The sequence below is a fragment of the Ostrinia nubilalis genome, chromosome 23 (assembly GCF_963855985.1).
Source record: "Ostrinia nubilalis chromosome 23, ilOstNubi1.1, whole genome shotgun sequence".
NCBI classification, from domain to species: Eukaryota; Metazoa; Arthropoda; class Insecta; order Lepidoptera; family Crambidae; genus Ostrinia; species Ostrinia nubilalis.
Genome location: NC_087110.1, coordinates 12230615 through 12254783, shown reverse-complemented (window position 1 = coordinate 12254783; position 24169 = coordinate 12230615). Strand labels below are relative to the sequence as shown.

The window sequence follows — 24169 nt, the reverse complement described above, 5'->3', positions numbered from 1 at the left end:
CTACGTGTTGTTGTCTATTAGGAGGTGCTCTGTTGCTGTGTTGTGGTGGTAAGGTTACCTTTGGGCGCGCTCTTGATAGCGCTAACGGCTGCAGCGAGCGGGCTCCGCGATACGTCCAGCCCATTGACAGAGATGAGCCGGTCGCCGGGCTGCAGGCGGCCGTCGCACCACCGACCGGACCATCACAGCTGCCCGGCTCGGTGATGGTGGTGCGGTCAATATCGCCTGCGTACTATATCGCAGGTCGCTACCAGCTGGGCAATATGGAAAGCATTGGGGAAGGCCTATGTTCAAGTAGACGTCCTATGGCTGAGATGATGATGATGCACTATGTTGTACGCTACGCGCTATAGACAGTAGGATAAGATGCGCTCTTAATGACGTTAACAGCACTTAGACTCGTGATTAGTACCTAAAGCATAAAAAGAGAAGCTACTAGTGACGAAGAGTGGACGACACCCCGCTTCATAGCAAGTCTGTTAATAGTAGTGCGTTAAAAAGTACCTTTAGGCGTGCTCTTAATAATGCTCCGTGACACTTAGCTCATGTGCGTTAGCATAGTGCGTTAAAACAATACATTTAGCATTCAAGAGCCGTTGCTGGTCGCGAGAAGCAGATCGTTCTAAGTAAGATTACCTTTCGGCGCGCTCTTGATAGCGCTCACAGCCGCAGCGAGTGGGCTCCGCGACACGTCCAGGCCATTGACGGAGATGAGCTGGTCGCTTAGTTCATTTGCGTTTGCATAGTGCGTTAAAACAATACCTTTAGCGCTGCAGCGGCGGAAGTGGATATCACGCCACAATACATGGAGTTTTTTGACAGGCGCGTTAGTCCTACGTGTTGTTGTGTAAGATTACCTTTGGGCGCGCTCTTGATAGCGCTAACGGCTGCAGCGAGGGGGCTCCTCGACACGTCCAGGCCATTGACAGAGATGAGCCGGTCGCTTAGCTCATTTGCGTTTGCATAGTGCGTTAAAACAATACGTTCAGGATTCAAGAGCCGTTGCTGGCAGCGAGGAGCGAATTTCGCGCTGAGTATACAATGTATCCGAGTCTATTGACAGTTCTATGTAATATTAAGTACTTTTTGGCGCACTCTTAATGGCTCTTAGTGATCGCCGGGCGCCCGGACTATACAATCACTCTTAAATAAATAAATAAATAAAATAAAAATCATTTATTTGCAGACAAAACCAGTCTATAGTTTGGTTAGTAACAATTTGAACTTAACTATATTAGTAGAGTTAGTAACAATGTGTAAACTATTGACAGGTGGGTTAGTCCTACGTGTTGTTGTCTATTAGGAGGTGCTCTGTTGCTGTGTTGTGGTGGTAAGGTTACCTTTGGGCGCGCTCTTGATAGCGCTAACGGCTGCAGCGAGCGGGCTCCGCGATACGTCCAGCCCATTGACAGAGATGAGCCGGTCGCCGGGCTGCAGGCGGCCGTCGCACCACCGACCGGACCATCACAGCTGCCCGGCTCGGTGATGGTGGTGCGGTCAATATCGCCTGCGTACTATATCGCAGGTCGCTACCAGCTGGGCAATATGGAAAGCATTGGGGAAGGCCTATGTTCAAGTAGACGTCCTATGGCTGAGATGATGATGATGCACTATGTTGTACGCTACGCGCTATAGACAGTAGGATAAGATGCGCTCTTAATGACGTTAACAGCACTTAGACTCGTGATTAGTACCTAAAGCATAACAAGAGAAGCTACCAGTGACGGAAAGTGGACAACACTCCGCTTCATAGCAAGTCTGTTAACACCTTTGCTGCGGCACTAACTCTCTAATACTTTCCGTTCCTTCGGTACAAGGTCAGTAAACCTGGTATTAAAACTTACGTTGTGGCGGCACAAGGCTTAAAGACCTTGTAATATTTAAGATACATTAATTTTATTTTTGGCTTCATTTTAATAGATATTGTGTTTTTTTTCTTTGAATATTAATAATAATGCATTTATTGACATACACCTGAAGGCGTTCGTGAATAACTTGTTTAGTATAAAAATTATAGCTATATTCAAAATACAAGGCTTATGCACCTTGTGCCGCACTGAAGTAGGGAAGTCTGGTGGGTATTCTAGGGATGTGAAATACAAATATCGATAGTTTAAATTAAGTTTTCATAAAAATTATAAAAAGTAACAAACAAAGATGTTTTAATAATTTAGTCTAAATATTTTACAAATAAGACATACGTGCATAAATAGTTAAATAAGCTATATTTAAAGAAAACATATTATTTAATAACATTTAGTTACAACTTCAAATGTTTGTCACGAAAAACATTATTTAAATTAGCAATAAATCGTGTAGCAAATTAAATTATAATCAATTTGCAGTTTTGATTTTGTTTGTTTCTCTTGACGCCATGTCGATATGTGCGTTTCTTACGAATGCGAGGCAACACTGGCTGCACGAAGCTAGCGTGGGGTGCGGTACCAGGTGCGCAGGGTACAAGGTGCTTCGACCTGGTTTCGCATTGTGAAGACATTTTATTACTTCCGTGCGGTACCAGGTCTAAAAACCTGGTATTAAGGTAGGTACATCATTGGATTCTATTTTAAGAATACATCATAGATATATATTCATCACTTTCCTACACCGGACCCAATTGAAGTTATGCCTTTCGCACGACAAGGAAGACTATAATTTTCTTAGCCGCACGGTAAGCGAGACGTACACAAGGTCTATAGACCTGGTTTCGCACTCAACGTGTTAACAGTAGTGCGTTAAAAAGTACCTTTAGGCGCGCTCTTAATAGCATTAACGGCAGCAGCGAAGGTGCTCCGTGACACACACGTCTAACCCATTGACGGAGATGACACTTAGCCCATGTGCGTTAGCATAGTGCATTAAAACAATACATTTAGCATTCAAGAGCCGTTGCTGGCAGCGAGGAGCAGACACTTCTAAGTAAGGTTACCTTTGGGCGCGCTCTTGATAGCGCTAACGGCCGCAGCGAGAGGGCTCCTCGACACGTCCAGGCCATTGACAGAGATGAGTCAGTCGCTTATACCATGTGCGTTAGCATAGTGCGTTAAAACAATACCTTTAGCGCTGCAGCGGCGGGAAGTGGATATCACGCCACAATACATGGAGTCTTTTGAAAGAAGTGCGTTATTCCTACGTGTTGTTGTGTAAGGTTACTACCTTTAGGCGCGCTCTTGATAGCGCTAACGGCCGCAGCGAGAGGGCTCCTCGACACGTCCAGGCCATTGACGGAGATGAGCCGGTCGCTTAGCTCAATTGCGTTAGCATAGTGCGTTAAAACAATACGTTCAGGATTCAAGAGCCGTTGCTGGCAGCGAGGAGCAGATTACCTTTGGGCGCGCTCTTGATAGCGCTAACGGCCGCAGCAAGCGGGCTCCTCGACACGTCCAGGCCATTGACGGAGATGAGCCGGTCGCCGGGCTGCAGGCGGCCGTCGCTGGCCGCCGCGCCGCCGCCCACCACCGACCGGACCACGATTGCCCGGCTCAGTGATGGTGATGCGGTCAATATCGCCTGAGTACTATATCGCAGGTCGCTACCAACCGGGCAACATGGAGAGCATTGGGGGAGGCCTATATTCAAGTAGACGTCCTATGGCTGAGATGATGATAATGATGATGTACTATGTCGTACGCTACGCGTCATGGACAGTAGAACTAAGATGCGCTCTTGATGGCGTTGACAGCGCTTAGCACATGTGACTAGACTCGTGATTAGTGCCTAAAGCATAACAAGAGAAGCTACCAGTGACGGAGAGTGGACATCACCCCGCTTCATAGCAAGTCTGTTAGATGTGGTGCTTTAAAAAGTACCTTTTAGCGCAATAGCCCTAACGGCAACAGCGAAGGTGCTCCGTGACACACGGGTCTAACCCATTGACGGAGATGACACTTAGCTCATATGCGTTAGCATAGTGCGTTAAAACAATACGTTCAAGATTTAAGAACCGTTGCTGGCAGCGAGGAGCAGATTACCTTTGGGCGCGCTCTTGATAGCGCTAACGGCCGCAGCGAGCGGGCTCCGCGACACGTCCAGGCCATTGACGGAGATGAGCCGGTCGCCGGGCTGCAGGCGGCCGTCGCTGGCCGCCGCGCCGCCGCCCACCACCGACCGGACCACTATTACTGAACTGCCCGGCTCGGATGGATCCTGGGAAGACAAAGGATAAACACCTTCATATTTTTAACAGTTGATACAATCGGCGAATGACCGGTACTTTAATCTATAATGGTGCCAATCTGTTAAGTGAAAATGCCATCCTAGTGAGTGACAATGCGATAGTCCTCCTACCGGTTCAGTGTCGAACCTTAATTTCGATCTCCTTCTATGTTCTTCTGACTAATGTCGTTGCGGGTCCAATGACAGTTTAACTTTCCCCGGGACAAACTTGACCTTCATTGGTTGGGTTTTCGTGGCGGTCAAGCTGTCAAGCTACACAGGAGTTGCAGTGGTGGGAACGAGAGGTGGGAATAGACCCGTACCGATGCAAATATTAGTTGGTGACACTGTCTTAGCCACTAGCGAGTGACAGGACCTTATTGTACAGTGGCGTTAAGTGGTGCATTATTGAGTGTGATACTCTAATATGGTATAATCATTTCAGACACAGAACGTACACTGCTGAACATAGACTACCCCAATAATTTCCCTCTAACCTTAAATCGTCTATCCACTTTTTGGGTAAACGTCACACGCTGTGCTGGATCGGTATGTAGCTTTCATTCCAGGATTATTCACCCCCATCGACCATCAGTTCCGTGTGCCCTAGCCACCGTTACTTCAACTTGCTAATCCGTCAGGCTCTTTATAATTTTACTGTAAATTACTACTTACTTATGGCGGTCAATATGGAATCATTGGGGGAGGTCTATTTCATTTAAAGTCAGTTCAGCAGTGGACGTCCTATAGCTGAAACGATGATGATGACCAAAACCCGGTCTGTGAGCACGTAGAATTTTGTCCAATGACCCCTAGCTACCCATCCTTATCGTTCGCGCGCAATTATATTGCTGTCGCGACTGTGCGACGGGCGCCCGCAGTGAGTGTGCGAGCGCGACAGCAACATAATTGGACAAAATTCTACGTGCTCACATACCAGACTAAAGTTACTCACCAAGTAGTCCAAAATAGAGAAGCCGAGCCCCCGGTCTTCCTTGAGCAGCTGTATGTACTCGATGTGGTCGCTCCACATCGCCAGCCCGCTCAGCGGCTCCAAAGACCTCGACCGGTTCCTTTCCAGGTCGTCTGTGCAGAACTCTGTAATAGAAAGAACGAAAAATTTTTATTTGGTACTAACAAAACAAAACATTTGCCAGTAAGACGTCTCCGCTCTGAAAAGTGATCTGTGATAATCTTTGTGCAATCGATAACAATATAAATATCACACTATCTACATAAAAAAATTGAAACATTTCGAATCTGAGTTCGCATCGAGTGCCGAGCGGGCTGTCATAGTCGTATAAACAACTCGCTTTGGACTCGACCAATTTATTGTAGGCTAGCGCTGAGAGGAAAGCATAGCGTTACTCATATTATTGCTTTTTATGGTAAAAACGATTTTCCATAGTGAAAAAAAAAAGTAATATTCTCGTTAACCCCTATAAGCTAAATACATGTCTGACGTCTGTGTTCGAGAGTTAGTTTCCCTCTACCCGCCCATGGCCATTCCAGCCTTGTGATTATTGCCAGAGTAAATACAAATGAGTAGGTCATCTTTTAGCGTGAATTAGCGGGGAGCCAGTCGTGGTTGCGCCAAATTTTGTCAGTGTGTGCGTGCGCGCCGCATACGTAGTTAGGTTGCATTCAACCGCGTCCTCGCCTTCTAGGGCTGGGCTGCAACGATCACGCAACGGGCGGCACCCCATAGGCCGATTCCCATAGGAATCGGGAATCGGCAGTCCAACACCGACACCGTTGGGCCATTTTCAATTCGTTCTTATTCTTTTTTTTATGCTAGACAAGGCAGGTATTTGACCGCAATCGCACCAGGTGTTAAGTGAGATGCCTATTCACTCTCGCCTTGAAAATGCCCGGATTATAGTGTTCAGTAAATACAGCAGCAGGCAGCGAATTCCAGCCCCTAGCTGTTAGCATTAGAAACGAGTCGTCGAAACGCTTAGTGCGAGCTGGTGGAATGTCGACAATGTAGGGATGGTACGCTGGTTCCCCGTGATGGAAGGGGGCTGGTGGATTTAGGTCGTATAAAGCCTGGTCCGTGAGCACGTAGATTCCCGTCCAATGACCCCAAGCTACCCATCCCTATCGCTCGCGACTGTGCGACGGGCGCCCGCAGTGAGTGTGCGAGCGCGACAGCAACATAATTACGCGCGAGCGATAGGGAAGGGTAGCTTGGGGTCATTGGACGGGATTCTACGTGCTCACGGACCAGGTTTTAATTCCTTCGCACATTCTCCGAAGTGTAGCCCGTATTCCTAAACTAAAACCTCACCGTCATGGTCGTGGCTGGCGGACAAGACCGTGGCGGCGCTGCACAGCGAGGCCACGGAACTCTCGGACTTGGCCTTGATCAGCCGCTGTGGAGGCGCCAGCAGGTCTTGCAGGCTGCCGCCCAGGATCTGGTTCTGGTGAGATAGGAGGAATTTATTGAGTGGTGGTGTTAGTGCAAAATGCCCCTAGTTAGTATCCAGAGGAGCGTGGGGGAGGGGGCAGAAAAAGGCACTTGCATACCAACTGCATATTTTGTTCTTAGGTGTTTAAGAGGGGAGGGAATCTGCTCAAAATTTCGATGTTATGTAAGCAATGGAGAGGGGGGGTACCGGTCCAAAAAAGCGTCTGGGCGAGATACTACCCCGTCTCCCTGGCTAAAAAGCAGTTTAGACCCCCAGGACTACTCAATCTATACTGGTTAGACTTTATTGGAAGCCAAAACATTCGTATCGCAGTCCCTTTTTTCAACTGCAGTCGCATCACTAACTCGTGCTCGCCTAGTACTTGCCAGCCGTTTCGTTCATTCCCCACACCTGGACAAAGGCCTCCCCTGCGGATGATCTTATACTGCCTGCATCTAAGTGCTTCTTGAAACTTCCGCCAGATCATCGGTCCACCGAGTGGGGCTTCATAAAAAGACAATCTCCTCACCCTAGCGATCCCAGCGGCCTCGATCTTGTCCATGCGGTGCTCCTCCTGCTTCCTGACGCACACCAACAAGACTGGTGACGTCACCGCCCGCAATCGCGTCACCACCTCCACGTGATGCGCGCCTAGTACTCTCTAGCCGAATATCTCTTAACACTATCTGAACTACTAAGTTCCTTCTTCAATATTGAGAAGACTCCTTGCAAGTGATACGCGCCTAGTACTAGCCAGCCGTATATCTCTTAACTATCTAAACTACTAACGGCCGAATACTGAAACACTACTCAAATCTTTCACTCAGCTGACGGGCTCCTAAATTTAAGTATCCTTCAATTTTAAATGGTATTCTCAAACGCCACTCAACGGATTTCAAGCCGTGATCAGCTAAGCAGCTCTCAAATGTTTACATAATGGCAACATTTACCAAAAAAAGTATGTTTTCATTTACACAAATGATGACTTTACGTTTTTTATCCATTACACGCAGCATCTTTTGGTTATGTATTGTCTTTTATGGAAATATACTCAATCAACTTAACATAGAACAGTTTATTTTAAGTTTCTATTATATATAAATCTCGTTTTATTATATAAAAAAATTAATGCTTGCATTTTTATTTAATTAAAAAAATAACTTTAAAGCTGATACTTTTTATTGTTGAAATCTATTAAGTGGCGATCGTGGACCGAAACGTAACCACAATTTGATATTTATCATTGTTGACAGAGCATCAAATTGACAAATCAACAAACTCTTGGAAATGCTGCTATAGCTTAAATCCATTTGCGATGTCCCCATATTCCTCTGAAATAGGCATGTTTATGTAAAGCGATTTCATATCAGCTATTTTGGTTGTTACTTTGTGCACTATACGATGCACAGTTGGCTGTTCGATGTGGAAGATATCACCTAGTACACGTTCATAACTTTCCGTTGCGTAGAATCGTAGGGTTATAATAAGTATTTGGTTCACTGGTTGTATGGCGTTTGGTGAGGGGTTTCAAAGAGCTTCCAAATTATGAATCCAGAAACAACACCGTTTCTTTGGAGACGCGGAACATCGCTCGGAATTGCATGTCATTATAATAATATTTTTCAATAGCGTTCAGCCTCATTGCGTTCCTGCGATTAGATCTAGGTACCTATTTCCTCGAGGCTCGAAAGAAATGATAACGATGACACATACATTATTTACCACTATTTAGGTCGATTTAGGTATAAGAATAGGATTTAAGATACCGCGCAAGCACTCTCAAATTTAACGGCTGCTCAAGACGATTTGACAGTTGTTTGAGTAATGCTTAGCGTTGAATGGCGTTTCAGTATGCGAAAATTCATTTGAGTTGCGTTTGAGTGCAACTTAATTTGAGAGGTGCTTAAAAATTGAGAACTGCTTAGATATTGTTTTGAGTATGCGAAATGTAAGTTTAGGAGCTGCTTAACTATTTGAGAAGCTGTCAAATATTTAAATGGCGTTTCAGTATTCGGCCGTAAGTTCCTTCTTCAATATTGATAAGACTCCTAGCAAGTGATACGCGCCTAGTACTCGCCAGCCGTATTCTTAATTCCTTACAAGCTAATTATATCCACTGCTGGACAAAACCCCCCCAGGGATTTCCACAACGATCGTTCCTGTGCTGCCCACATCCAAGAGCTTCCCAAGACCTACATCAGATCGTCAGTCCACCGAGTGGAAGGCCTGACTTCACTACATTTTCTGGTCCACCTCATACTCACCAGCGATATAATCTCTTCAGCGTTGTTCCAAGACCTTCACTAGATCATCGGTCCACCGAATAGGGAGGTCTGCCTACACTAGGTTTTCTGGTCCACTTAGTACCCCCCAGCCGTATATCTCAACTAAAGTCCGGTCGCCGAGCACATAAAATTTCGTCCACTCACTCGTAATTATATTGCAGCCGCAACTGTGACGACGATCGCAGTGAGAGTGCGTGAATATAATTACGTGCGAGTGATAATGATGGGTAGCTTGGGGTCATTGGACGAGAGTGTATCCGCTCGGCGACCGGACTTTACCACAATCGCAATGTCCCTTCTTCTATGATAAAATAAGTTTTCTCACCCTAGCGATCCCAGCGGCCTCTATCTTGTCCATGCGGTGCTCCTCCTGCTTCCTGACGCACACCAACAGAACTGGTGACGTCACCGTCCGCAGTCGCGTCACCACCTCCACGTGATACGCGCCTAGTACTCGCCAGCCGTATAATATTATGTCTTGACTATCTGAACTACTAAGTTCCTTCTTCAATATTGAGAAGACTCCTAGCAAGTGATACGCGCCTAGTACTCGCCAGCCGTATCCTTAATTCCTTCCAAGCTAATTATATCCACTGCTGGACAAAACCCCCCCAGGGATTTCCACAATGACGCGGTCCTGTGCTGCCTGCATCCAGATGCTTCCCAAGACCTTCACTAGATCGTCAGTCCACCGAGTGTCAGGTCTACGGGACTATTCCCACCTCTCGTTCCCACCACTGCAACTCCTGTGTAGCCAGGATCTACAGCTTGACCGCCACAAAAACCCAACCAATGAAGGTCAAGTTTGTCCCGGGGGAAAGTTAAACTGTCATTGGACCCGCAACGAAATTAATCAGAAGAACATAGGAGGAGTTCGAAATTAAGGTTCGACTTCCCTCCATTGCAAAGCGGATGACAGGTGACAAACAAAGGTTTAAAACCTTTAAGAAAAAGATTATGCACCACGGACAATAAATTAAATTAAGGGGGCCTATCTTATGAGCAATTAGCAACTACCTGCCAATAATATTTTTCACAAAATCGCTTAAAAGCACGGAAATTTTTCCTTGTCGCGACAAGATCGGTGTAATAAATTGCGGAAACAGATGTATGTTGTATTGAATTAAGCATTATATCACGTTCATGTTTCCAAAGATCACACTCCCACAAGATATGATGGGCAGACTGCTCATGACTGACATCATCAGTGGAACACTCGCAAAAAGGAGACGGAACTAGTTTGAATTCGTGAAGTTTATGTTTAAAGTTGCCATGTCCCGTGAGGAACTGCGACGAGCAATGGTCGATTTCTAACCATCGCCTAGTTAGACGTTCGCGTACATTCGGGAAGAATTTATATAAGTGACGTCCTTTGACTGACGTATCCCATCTTTTTTGCCATTCATTAAGTAAATCTTCTTCAACGACTACTCGGGAATCAAATAATCGACTTATTTTAGAACGATCGCGGCTATTTAAGAAATCGGAGGTTATATTTTCCCTTGATGCGAAGTACATAGCCGCACGCTTTTGTACCTCTAAGTCGACCGGCAGTACACCAGCCAGGACTGGCAGAGCCTCCGTGCTCACAGTTCTATAAGCTTTGCAAAGAAAAATCAATGCAAGGCGTTGACTTTGGAGTAGTTTCCGTCGAGCGGCTCCTATAGTAGCTCTGTCAGCCCAAACTGGTGCACCATAGCAAATGGAGCTTAAATAAGTGGCCGAATATATTACTCGGAGGATTTTAAACGTTAGACCCCACGTCGAGGTTGAAATGTGACTTAAGGCATAAAAGTTCTTTTTAGCTTTTTCACCGATCTGTTTAATGTGCTCGACAAAACTAAAGTTTTTCTCTAAAATTAGTCCGAGATAGCAAACAGATTCCCGTTTTTTAACAGTTATTTCATTGAATTTAATGCGAGGCAAAACTTTAAGATTACCTTTTAATAGAAGCTGATAAGTTTTGTGAGGGGCAAACTGCAAACGATTCCTGTCTCCCCATTGAGATATTAAATTCAAGCATGTATCCGCTAGAGTGTCAGGTCTGCCTACACTGCCTTTTCTGGTCCACCTAGTACCCCCCAGCCGTATATCTCAACTAAAGTCCGGTCGCCGAACACATAAAATTTCGTCCACTCACTCGAAATTATATTGCAGCCGCAACTGTGACGACGATCGCAGTGAGAGTGCGCTAACAAAATTACGTGTGAGTGATAAGGATGGGTAGCTTGGGGTCATTGGACGAGACTGTATCCGCTCGGCGACCGGACTTTACCACAATCGCAATGCCCCTTCTTCTATGATAAAATAAGTTTCCTCACCCTAGCGATCCCAGCGGCCTCGATCTTGTCCATGCGGTGCTCCTCCTGCTTCCTGACGCACACCAACAAGACTGGTGACGTCACCGCGCGCAGCCGCGTCACCACTTCCACGTGATACACGCCTAGTACTCTTCAGCCGTATATCTCTTAACTACCAGAACTTTAAGTCTCTTCTTCAATATTGAGAAGACTCCTTGCAAGTGATACGCGCCTAGTACTCGCCAGCTGTATTCTTAATTTCTTTCAAGCTGCTGGACAAAGCCCTCCCAGGGATTTCCACAACGATCGATCCTGTGCTGCCCACATCCAAGGGCTTCCCAAGACCTTCACCAGATCGTCAGTCCACCGAGTGGAAGGACTGCTTACACTACATTTTCTGGTCCACCTCATACTCACCAGCGATATATCTCTTCAGCGTTGTTCCAAGACCTTCACTAGATCGTCAGTCCACAGAGTGGAAGGCCTGACTACACTACATTTTCTGGTCCACCTCATACTCACCAGCGATATAATATCACAACTATCACAGTCGCAATGCCTGGGACAAACTTGACCTTCACTGGTTGTGTTTTTGTTGGCAGTCAAGTTATAGATCCAGGCTACACAGGAGTTGCAGCGGTGGGAACGAGAGGTGAGAATAATCCCGTAGTCGCAATTTCCCTTCTTCAATAAATACTAAGTTTCCTCACCCTAGCGATCCCAGCGGCCTCGATCTTGTCCATGCGGTGCTCCTCCTGCTTCCTGACGCACACCAACAAGACTGGTGACGTCACAGCCCGTAGCCGCGTCACCACCTCCACATGATGCGCGCCTAGTACTCGCCAGCCGTTAACCTGGAGAAATAGATAGATAGACATATGGTTTATTTGCAAAACATATTGACACACAAGAATCAAAAAGTAAGATTAATAAACACAGGAGTAGCAGGAAAGATATGGTACATTACAAAGATATAGTAAATACAGTAAAAAAGTGCATTATAACTGTGTGCTTACCTTTAGTTTACGTTAGATGTGCTATTACGTTAAAAATGACATTAACTGGTTGACAAATTGTACAGAGCCTTTAGCGCCTGCTTTCAAGAACTAAAATCTTCATTGAATTTTTGACGCACTCGCTAGCAACACCTCATGTAAACTCATGGTAAACACAGTTTTTATGTTCACACTTAACTTACAAATATTTATGTTATTATTTAACTGTTAAAAAACAGCTTTAGCAATAGTTATAGCCTGACCAGGAACATAAAAACCCTGGCATAGAGGCGCGACAATTGCATTTGATAGTGCAACACTGAGTACAGTCGTACCTGTGTTAAATTAGTAGGCTAACTTTATGTATCAGGATTCAGGATTACGGGCTAATTTGATATTTTCATAAATTAACGAAAAAATATTAGTATAGGTAACCTGGCTTAAATAAATTAAATGAAACCATCAATCGAGCTAGTAGGATTTATTATATTATTCATCAATAATCAAATTCAGAACTTGAATATTCAACTGCAATGTCTGCTCATGAACGCTTCAAACTCGGTACTTCTTTTCCAATTTCATAAAATTCAACACTTAGAAAGTGACAAAAATCTTTAAAATAGGTAGTTGAAACAAACCACAGCTAATTTTCATAGTGGACTGTACTATACGATAAACATGTCAGTCAATTTGACAAGCTTTGTCGGAAACATTATTCAATGAAAATATTGTCCGAACCCTTAGTATTTCTCTTCGACAAATACTTTAACACATTGTGAACCATTTTTCTTTCACGACTATAAAAAGTTTTAAGCAATTTAATTCACAAAATCAATTGCACACATTTAAAACAAAGTTTGTTTACACTTTGACAGCAATAGACTGGCATGCAAGGTGACATGTCAATGAAGTTTTCAGTTACTGTTGCCATTAAAAGAAATTAGTACCATTAGTTTTCCGCAACATGGCGAGGGTTTTTATGTTCCTGGTCGGGCTATAACTGTACAAAAGAGTCACAGTTGTCAATATGATTTAAAGAACCAACTCCAAACTAGTGTACTTACTTAAGTCAAGAAAATATTTGTTTTTACATGTGGAACGACCGCGGGGGCAGCCAGGGTCTATGTTGAACTTTTCCCACCATAGGGGCAGATCCTACTAATTAAAACCTCATGGGATCTACTAGTGCGATATTGAGATGCACACTATTACACACAGGGTTTACCACGTATGCACCGCAAGCGTCTGCCGCATCCAACTCCCTTCAAAGTAAGCGGATGTGCGCGCGCTCAAGTTAACCTTATTTATATGAATGCTAGCCGCCCGTGACTTCGTACGCGTGGGTCCCGTTTTACCCCCTTCATCTGTCTTACGCGGTTTAGATTTTTTCATACAAATGTTTTTTCCCGCTAACTCCCGTTCCCGTGGGAATTTTGCAATATCCTGTTGTAACTAAGCTTTAAGTTTACTAAGGTACCTGCATGCCAAATTGCAAGCGTCTAAGTGGTTTAGATTTTTCATACAAAAGGATTTTCCCACTAATTTCCGTTCCCGTGGAAATTTCGGGAATTCCTTTTTTTATTGCACCTCTACGGTACCTAAGCTACGTCCCTTCCAAATTTCAAGTGCCTACGTTTAGTCGTTTAGGCTGCGCGTTGATATGTCAGTCAGTCAGTCAGTCAGTCAGTTAGTTTCTCCTTTTTTATATTTAGATAAAACCTACCTCCAACAGCTCATCGCCCACTTTATGCAGGCCCAGCTTAGCGACCGGCCCGTTGGGCGCGATCGCCCTGATGTAATGCCGAGCTTGCACCTCCTTGCCGGCGACCACCCGTACAGTGCCCTCGAGCGAGATGCCTAGCCCGCTGTCCTTTTCTTTCATTATTGTGCCGACCTGGGAACAAGGAAAATAATTCGTGTACGTTACTCCAGCTGGAAAGTAGCTCATAGAGTGATATGAGTAGAACGTATAATTAGTTCCCAACGTGGTGTAAATGTGCGCCAAATTAGATATTTGTGCGTGCTGTCGTTTTGGTACAAAACGGAAAAAACGATTCCTGCTGGAGTAACGTTGTTCTAGCAGGAAAATTCTAAACGAATGATCGGAAAGAGAAAAACTGTGTACGAGCAGATAGCTTATATTTGTTCTATTGTGTGAGCTGAAAATGTGATTTGTGCGTCTTCAGGTTTTCGAGATTTTGCATTTCCTGCCAGGGTAACGTTTTGCAGAATGCTCTATCTCTAAAACCATTATGTGTGCGCCTATGATTTGTGCGTATATGTGAAAGAAAAATGTTTATGGAAATATTAATAAATATCAAGTAATCGAGCTTTCTTCAAAATCCGAAAAAATCGTGTAGCGCCTGAATAACAAAACATACAAGCTCACTGAAAACTGTATTCGATCCTTCTTATTATAGTTCCAAAATACTGGACTGTCCTGTCGATGACATTGACAGTGGGGCGCCACCGTCAATACCGGATCGCTGGTTCAGATTTTAGCCATGTTGGAAACCATATAGTTGAACGATGGTAGCGCCCCCCTGTCATTGAGTTTGGTGGGACAGTTCAGCGTGGTTCATCTATACGTATTATAACCATAAAAAGTTTCAAAAACGCACATTCATGGGTCGTTTAATAATATCACTAAAAGTAACTACGACGGTGCTATAATTTTGACGTCAAAATACAAGGAATCAGCTACACCAAGATGAGTGGATGTCAACCGTATAATTAGAGCGTTTATTGAACAAATATAAAATATAATATTCAGCTTGAAATGTATCGCTTAAAAAAAGATATACACAAAAATATCAAATTGTAAATAACGGCTGGTTACCCGACCAAATTCGAATGCATACAAAAAAGCGACGGATTCATACATATCGATTTTTCAAGTTATTTATAATTTTCAAAAAAGTAAAATATTTTTTATAATTATTTGCTTTTTGCTAAATGAGCATGATGTTTGGCTTAGATTTTGTTATAGTGTGACAAATGTGTACTGTGTGGCAATACTGAAATAATTGCTACGACTCGCGTCAGTGCTACGAAATCGTAGCTCTTTGCAGAAGTCAAAGTAGTCAGAATTTCCTGCTTCTCATACAAGCGGCTCCTACGCACACAGCTAAATTAACTGGTGCTACGCCATGTAGCTATTTATTGCAATTGAATTGCAACTGCTACGGTTATCGTCAGTGCTACGGCCACTTATTTTCCGCTACGACTCGTAGCTTTTGCCAGTGTACTTACATAATATTAGGGAGATGCTACACGTCTAGATGCACGTAGGTCTTGTACTACGAGTTATTAGACTGCAATTACTGCGGCAATCATCAGAGCTACGGCCACTCATTCACTTGCACTTTGCTACGAAGTATTTAAGTCTAACTGCTACGGCACTGATTCGTAGTATTTACAATAATCTCATAGTGGTGTTGATGTCCCGGCCAGTCATGCTCATTCTGGAGTATGTTCCGCCACTTATCTTGTATGTGGCGCACCTCCACACTGTCGTAGAGATATGCTACGACATGTAGTTCTTTTCTACGAGGCACTATGACTGCTACGGCAAATATCAGTGCTACGACTCGTAGCTTTTGCCAGTTTTTACAAGCTTTTGCTTTGAACTCTGACTTTTACGGCTACTTACAATAATCTCATAATGATGTTGATGTCCCGGCCAGTCATGTTCGTTTTGGAGTATGTCCCGCCACTTGTCCAGTATACATCGCACTTCCCATTTACACATAAATAGTAGGAAGACGCTACAACACGTAAGTAGGTCATTGCTACGAGGCCCGAGGCACTGCTTTGTGACTGCTACGGCTACCATAAGTGCTACAGCTACTTGTCCTCGTTCCTTTTGCTACGAGACACTTAAATCTAACTGCTACAGTTTGTAGCTACTTACAATAATTTCGTAGTGATGCTGATGTCCCGGCCAGTCATGTTCGTTCTGGAGTATGTCCCGCCACTTGTCCTGTATGCGGCGCGCCTCCCTCTCGGGCGCGTCGTCGTCCCTCCCGATGACAATCTCTGCCTCCTCCGAAGGGGAGGTTGGGGAGGGGAGGTGAGGCTGGATCTCAGACTCGGGCTCCACTTCTATTACTGTTGATTCGTCGTACTGAAAAGTAGTCATAATCGAAGTTACAAAGATAAAAAGAAGTCATGTACCATCGGCCACTGTGTTAACTATCCATTGCCTGTCATGTCGTCTCGTTCTATCGCAAAGAATCACCATTTGATTAGAGCGAGAGCAAAAACGGAAATGGATAGTTAACAGTGTGGCCGTGTGTACATGGTTATGCAGGGTAAAATATTCGCAAAACTTGATGAGTTACGAAATCGATAGTTTGAAAGAAAATACATTAATCTTAAGTAACATGTAGCCTATGGAAATCCACTGGACGAAAGCCAAGCAAAGAAATGCCACAAAGCAATCTTCAACTATGATTGATGGATTATATTAAGTTGAATGATGATAATGATCCCTATTTTGAGTATTTTTCAAGTGTTTACAAATAGTATTTTAAATTTTTCATATAACTTATAGTCTGCTACTTTTAACTTTTTACATTATAGTGTCTACTTTACAGTGCCTTGAATCTAGAAATAGGAAGCTGTATGAAATAAGTTAGACCAACAACACGCGGCTCAGTTTCATTTTTGTGAATCTAATACCGCCTTTAATGAGCAGGCGGGGAGAGTACCACATAACCCACTGGCCGTTCCCATAGACTAGAATGCGGAAATCATTTCCCGACGTTAAAAAAGTAAATGATCATCATCATCTCATCATCATTTCAGCCACAGGACGTCCACTGCTGAACATAGGCCTCCCCAATGACTTCCACGTCTCACGCTGCGTTTTCTGGTATGTAAAAAAGGTAATACTGAATGACTCTTTTTTATTTGTGTTAAGGTGATGCCTTGCGAATATTAGGCGTTTTAAAGAAGCGCAGAATTAGTTTTATTCGTACTTTTCTTATTACTTATGTTCTTATTTTGAAATATGTCATAGTTGACTAATAAATCTAGTGTCTGGTCGAAGCCGAAACATGAATGGAAACAATTTTCTCGATAGAAAAAAAATCCAAAGATGACCCTTCTATTACTCGGTTTTTCGTTTTATAAGCAGATAGGCTAATATTTCAATACCAAATTTTGTATATTGGTAAGGTAATAACATACTATTCTAAGTACTGGTCGAGTTATTTTCTTTAAATAGTGTTTGGTTTTTCAATAAATACATGATTTCCGATTTTTGTCGCTTACGTTATTTTATTCCGCGCCGCGCGCGCTATTGCTGTCCCTTTCCTCGCACTGAGAAATCATATTTCTATCCCTCTGTGTGCGAGGCATTCAGTCGGCCGAAAACTTTTACGAGGTAGCGCCTTAAGCGACTATTCTAGTTCACAAAGTCCTAGTATCACTGCGACCGGTACCGATCAATTGTATGAATGATGAATGAATGATACTTACCACACTAAAACTATATTTGGCCAGAGAAGTGACGGAGGGTGATGGGGGTGCGAGGGGGGAGCGGCGCCCGTCTTGCGCTGCTAGTGCCTTCTGAAGCTTCTCAAACCCCGCCCCGCGTAAGTACCTGTAAGGATAGAATGGAATCATCATCATCATACACATAGCAACCTCAAATATGTGGTGATCTTATTATCTTTTTTGGTTATGACAAGAAATTTATTTATTTATTTTCGTATAGTAGTACAAAGGTACATAATACATGAAAAAACGATGACCCCTGCAGAAGTATAAAACTGTGTCGCAGGGATCAACGCCCTCCTCCAAGAAACAATAAATGATAATTAATGTTAATTTGTTAAGGGAGAGCGACTCCTTCTGTTACAGGTGCCATTGCACTTACAAGAAATATTCCACCTCAAATTATATTCTATTCATTGTTGTTGTTAACAAAATAAAGATTTTTCATTTTTTCATCATCATTTCAGCCATAGGACGTCCACTGCTGAACATTGGCCTCCCCCATGATTTCCACAATAGCCGGTTGGTGGCAGCCTGTATCCAGCGCTTTCCTGCTACCTTTATAAGGTCGTCAGTCCACCTTGTGGGTGGACAGAGTAGAATAGAAAATGTTTATTTTGTTGCCACATGAATATACACAGAACAAACAGAGCTCACAACAGTACTTATCAGTCATAAGATAATAATATAAGGCGAGAAATAGGGCATCGGCTAAATTATCTAGGCGATGTAAGGGCAGCGAAAAGGTCCGCGTCTCAGCTTGTGTCGTGTGACGTACACAGGATACTTGCTGATGTACGGTTCGAGGTTTTATTCCCGATCGGTTAGTCAGAGACAGATAAAACATTAAGGGCCTCAGCAGATATGATACTTTTAGCATCAGCGATAAGTGATTTTTTGACTGTATCGATGCAGCATCGCGATTTCGCGACTTCATTTGTTCGAACTTGGTATCGGAATCGCGCGTTTTAGCAACTGTTGTTGCTGCGTCGAACTTCCGAAAAGCGACTTAATTGCCGCGTTTGGCTTTTAGAGTGTGCGGTGGAATGTGTGGTCACTGCATTCGGCTTCTAAAAAGCGGCTAAATCGCCGATCGCTATTGAAAATAGCATGAGTGCGCTTTGGCTAATAGATAAGATCCTGCAATATCACATTGTTGCACGTGGTACGTACAGTCAGCGTCAAATAGTTCGTAACACCACAGAATAATAATAAGTACTACGTACAGAAGTTTTACTTCGCGAAGGTATTTAAAAAAATGTATGCTCAATGGCATTAACAATATGGTGTAATTTATCCTGTCTCAAGAGTCAAGCACCATTTTGTTGACAAACGTCAGTGATCGGCTCTGCGCCGAAGCTATAGGGCTGACTTCGGTAAAATGATGTGACGTGAGGTGCCAAACTGCGGAAAATGGCGGAGGAAATACATGATTTACCATGAATTATCATGAATAATATTAACTACTTATTTACCTCTCAGTGTCTTGAGGCAACTTAAAAAGTACATTCTGTGTTTTTATTATTATTTAGGCAGTTAAATACTGCACAGTATTTAGTACACCATTTTCTTTATTTTCTTCCATCATACACAAGAATACGCGTGCGTGAGTCAATGTTCGCTCGTATGTGAGGCCTTGTCGAATAGTATCCTGTAGGTAGGCCATCGTGCGTGTCTTGTTTTCGATGTAAACTCGCGGAGATGAACAGGCCTGGTAACACTCAAATTAGCCAAAAAGTTGGCAACACGTCTTTGTTACAATTGGAATAAGGTTGTGTTATCAACTTTTTGACTACTTTAGATATCGTCACGACCTATTTGACGCTGACTGACTACATAACCATAATACTATAAAAATATTTTTTTAATAATAAGCCTTACCGTAACGCTTTTAGCCGCACCACCGGCCCCTTTGCGTCTCTCAGTAACGCCACCGCTCTATGGTTCGTCACCCCGTGCAGTGAAACCCCGTCTACCTATAAACAAATAAATATAAGAAATATCTTATTTCAAGAAAGAACTTAGAGAGGTATTCGGAAAAAATATGCTCGGGCTAGTGAGGCAAAATTTGCCTCTAGTATGATCATATTGACCTTTCTGTGGCTTGCTGCTACGATCTACGATTCTCACACTCACTCACAACAACTTAACGAATTTTTATATCATAAAATATACCTACATATTTACTACAATAATACACTGATGTTTCTACAAGACTAAACATTTGATTTCTCAAACCCTATGGTACATCTTGGGATTCAAACACATAACTGTACCTCTAGCATGAACAACTTTCGTCTTCGAATTGTTTGCGTATTCGACAAAATTCGATGCTCAATCTTCGAATTAAACGATAACGTGATAGTTTTGATTCTCAAAATAAGTTTCGTGCAACCATTTCTCATACTAAACTTCACTTTATGACACGTTCACAAGGGCGCTGTTGCAGTTTTCGTACTAAATCTTTTAATGGCACGGGCGATTGGAATACGCAAACGATTTGATCTCGAAAGTTTTTCGTGCTAGCGGTACTGTACGGGTCATCACGTTCAAATCTTAGCTACCTTTCGAAATCTCGTACCTTGACCTAAAACGTCCAATTAAACCGAGTCACGTAGCAAGTTCATCTTAAATTGCAACGTCTAAACTCTAAAATTGGCGACGCAGCGAGCTTGCTAGTAAATAAGCGCCAGAGTGGAGTAGAACAATACGTAAGAGCGCGCGTCGGCGCTATTCAAATTGGAGGTAGCGACAGCAGAACAACGAAAACAAATTCACCAGAAATATAACAGTATTTAGATCATCCCACAAGATTTAGGTATGCTTAACATTCCCTTCTTCTTAGCCGTTTCACTCTTGGATTACTTTGGACTACTGAATATAGGTGAAAGATTTCATTAATATAAAGAATTAAATTTAGAACATGTCCTGATTGACAGTCATTTTTGCACTCATCTCATCATCATCATCAGATTCTCTTGACTCAGAAGTTTAGGGTTTAATTCGATTGACAAGGTTTAAGCGTGTGTTCCTAGGCAGGGCATTGCAGGCTTAAAAGAACCTAATTGTCCAAAAAAGAAGTAAGATACTGTGTATATTAAGTCATTTAGGGTGGATTCGACCAAACAAGAGCAAATATTAATCTCAAAATCAATCGTCAGTTTTGACATATTTCCCGTAGGTACTGAAACTGTCAATGTGCCAGTTATACCAGGAATTCTCGGATAAAATTTTGGTCGAATCAGGCCTAAGTCTCAAATTTATCAGAGGAAAATTGAATTTACCTACACTTCCCAGGCCAGGGTTAGGAGGTTATTAGTGTTAAAACTTGATAAACAATAAAAACAGAGTTTCATTAATAGATAAAACCATAAGCTAAGACTTGTTCTGCTGTCGGTACATCGAAGCGGCAGCATAGTAGTAGGTAGTGCATCTCGCCCAATCACGCATTCAGGGCGCACTCGGGCTGTTTGCAGAGTGACCGAATTGTGCTGCGACATGTCCAGTTTGTTTACATGTTGCCCGGTCAATAGGCTTCGTTATAATAATGGAAACTGTGCACTATAGTTAATCAACAATACAAAGACGCTACAATACTGGATGTTCAACCAAAACAATAACATAATGTTTACCAACCTAATGCTAAGCCAGAACAATACGTGTTTGCTTACGTGAGATAGCAATAAATAATTATTACCTATTTCATAAGAAAGGTATTCCTAGTTTTAGAGAAAGTAAGCAAACTTTTTAAAAACCTTTGGTCCTAGTCTTAATCTTGTAACCTTTAAAAAAGAAAAATGTTGCTCAGCAACCTAACTGTTTCTGATAATAAAAACGTTGTATTTCTTTTTATTATCTTTTTATTTATCAAAATGAAGAGCAAAAATAATTTGTTGTACCAAATTGAGATCTGCTCAGTATGACGCCACACTCGTAGCTATTAAGATTTTTGCATTTTACGCTGGTTCACATCTTCAAATGCAAGCTAATAGTCTCAGATTCAATACCACCAGATGCAGGTCGATTTGAAATTTCAAGTTATTTTTTTATGCTGCACCTACGCCGGGAACATCCGGGAATAATGTTAAATGATAAATCAATAATAACTAACCTCCACAATCCTATCGTTGACCTGTATCTTGCCGCAGAGGTCGGCGGAGCTGCCCTCGCTGATGCTCTTCACGAAGATACCACTCAGCTCCTCTGAAACAATTGGTATTAAGTTAAATTAATTGATGTGTTCCCTCATCGTGACTGACTGACATAGTGATCTATCAACGCACAGCCCAAACCACTGGACGGATCGGGCTGAAATTTGGCATGCAGGTAGATGTTATGACGTAGGTATCCGCTAAGAAAGGATTTTACGAAACTCCACCCCTAAGGGGGTAAAACGGGATCCACGCGCACGTGTCGCGGGCGGCCGTTAGTTGTCCTATAAGTTTGTTACCAATATGGGACACTAGTAGGATACTAGTGTCTTTCAGACGTCGTCGGCTTGCCAGCGCCCGCGCAGCGTCGACGTAACGCTCGAAAGACGCTGGAGCCCATACTGGCATGGCACTTTCTTATAAGATCAGTCAAAACCATAGCAGGCTGAACTCGGCTGCCATTGGTAAAATAGATTTTAATGTTATTAAAGTTTCATAGTAGGTAGATGACCTAAGCTATTTTTCAGGTACATAAGTAAGTATACCGAATTTAATAATAGCGGTACCGCGGTGGCGGCTTGTAAATGATGCGGCGAATTTCGGATCTCCTTATTTAAAAACCACACGTAAACTCAATTCAATCTCAAACAAATTTATGCTTGACTTTCAATCAAGTCCTAAGTGTCTACGATTCATTTCCTATAACACGAACCTAATTATATAAATTGCTTTCGCACTATCAACATCAATACCTACAGAGTACAGATCCAATTTAACCACTCGAGCTGAAAGTTTACTTCTTGTTTGTAGCGAAATTTCAAACTTCACTTCTAAATATAAACGCGCAATTTATAAAAGAAACAATAAAGACACGTCACCAACTTATTTTCCAGAAACCATTCCGCTGGAGTATATTGGAAAAGTTTGCAAATACGCCGCCACAAATAAAGAAGGTATAGTAGATTCACTACAACGAAGACCGTAGCCTTATTCACGTAACAAAACTTCAACGACAACAAATCGCTGAGTTGCGATCCTATCGATTAATCGTTCTATCAAAATGACCTTTGTGAATACGGATTTAGAACCGTTTTTCAATAGGACGACTTCCAAACGTCAACGAGATTTCGACTGTGTCAAAATACGTGAATTAGGCCACCGGACTCTAAGTTAGCTTTCGTAATAGTTTCGCTGTCCGTATGTCAAGAAGTGTCCCTAGGTGGACTGACGATCTGGTGTGGGACACGAGAAGAACCTGGATACGGGCAGCGCAAGACCGGTCATTATGGAAATCCTTGGGGTAGGTACTTTGTCCAGAAGTAGACGTTATTTGGCTGAAACGAACGACCGAATGTCAAGTTACGTTTATGGAGTCTGAAAGAAAAAAAACTTTCTAAAACTCTGTAATGCAATGAAAGAAGACTAACTTGTAGATAGTGAAAATAATCAAGACTAAGCTAAGATAAACGACTGTTATTGGTTACGTTGTCGTAAATACAGTGGACCAACTGTATCTTTTCCTGTATCTTTTATACCGCGAAAGATTTTATTGGGTCTTATTGCTTGTTACTAGTTCTCTATCGTCGCTAGAATAGCTATGGCAAGCAGCTATAATGTACGAGTATATCATTATACGAACCTCCTTAGAATTGGTTTAAAAAAATTAAAACTCATTAAAACTCATTTATTTCTGTAAATAGGCTTAAAAAAGCACTTTTACACGTCCCAGTATTAACCCTACCACTGCTTCAGGACAATAAATGGGCCAGTGCTGAGAAGAAGCAGCGCAAGAAACTCAGTCACTATTGTCAGCCTCTTTTTCAAAGGTTTACATGCTTTAAAATGTACAAAGTTATAAATATTTATGCGAGCTAGGCAGTAACGTATCCCAAACATTTTTATCTTTTAAATAATCATCGACTTTATAGTAGCCCTTTTTCATTAAGGTACTTTTAATATGTGCTTTGAATTTATGAATGGGTAGTTCTACAACAGTTTGTGGTAATTTATTAAAGAATTTAATACATTTTCCCATAAATGAATTACCAATCTTATGCAATCTGAAATTTGGAACGGCAAGTTTATTTTTGTTTCTTGTATTAAAGTTATGCAAATCGCTCTTTTTCGTGAATTGCTCTATATTTTTGCGGACATATAAAAGGTTTTCATAAATGAACTGTGAAGCTACTGTCAGTATGTTTATTTCCTTAAAAAAATCTTTCAAGGAAAATCGGGGTCCAAGGTTATAAATGGCCCGCACTGCTCTCTTCTGCAGAACAAATACAGTTTCAATGTCCGCGGCTGAGCCCCACAACAATATGCCGTATGACATTATACTATGAAAATAGCTAAAATATACTAGCCTTGCCG

The 24169-nt window shown here is 42.6% G+C and overlaps 1 protein-coding gene across 1 annotated transcript in view; it reads right to left on the bottom strand.

Annotated features, from left to right (window-relative positions):
• The window catches only part of LOC135083240 (uncharacterized), a 70954-nt gene that overhangs the window by 13267 nt on the left and 33518 nt on the right, over window positions 1–24169 (bottom strand). The window contains exons 7-17 of the mRNA XM_063977979.1: window positions 21760–21851; window positions 19530–19624; window positions 17631–17754; window positions 16060–16272; window positions 13870–14040; window positions 11849–12005; window positions 11173–11300; window positions 9177–9356; window positions 7846–7897; window positions 5111–5253; window positions 3972–4146 (exon numbers count right to left, since the gene is read on the bottom strand). Coding sequence (XP_063834049.1) covers window positions 3972–4146; window positions 5111–5253; window positions 7846–7897; window positions 9177–9356; window positions 11173–11300; window positions 11849–12005; window positions 13870–14040; window positions 16060–16272; window positions 17631–17754; window positions 19530–19624; window positions 21760–21851 — 1530 coding nt within the window. The remainder of the gene's footprint in view (window positions 1–3971; window positions 4147–5110; window positions 5254–7845; window positions 7898–9176; window positions 9357–11172; window positions 11301–11848; window positions 12006–13869; window positions 14041–16059; window positions 16273–17630; window positions 17755–19529; window positions 19625–21759; window positions 21852–24169) is intronic.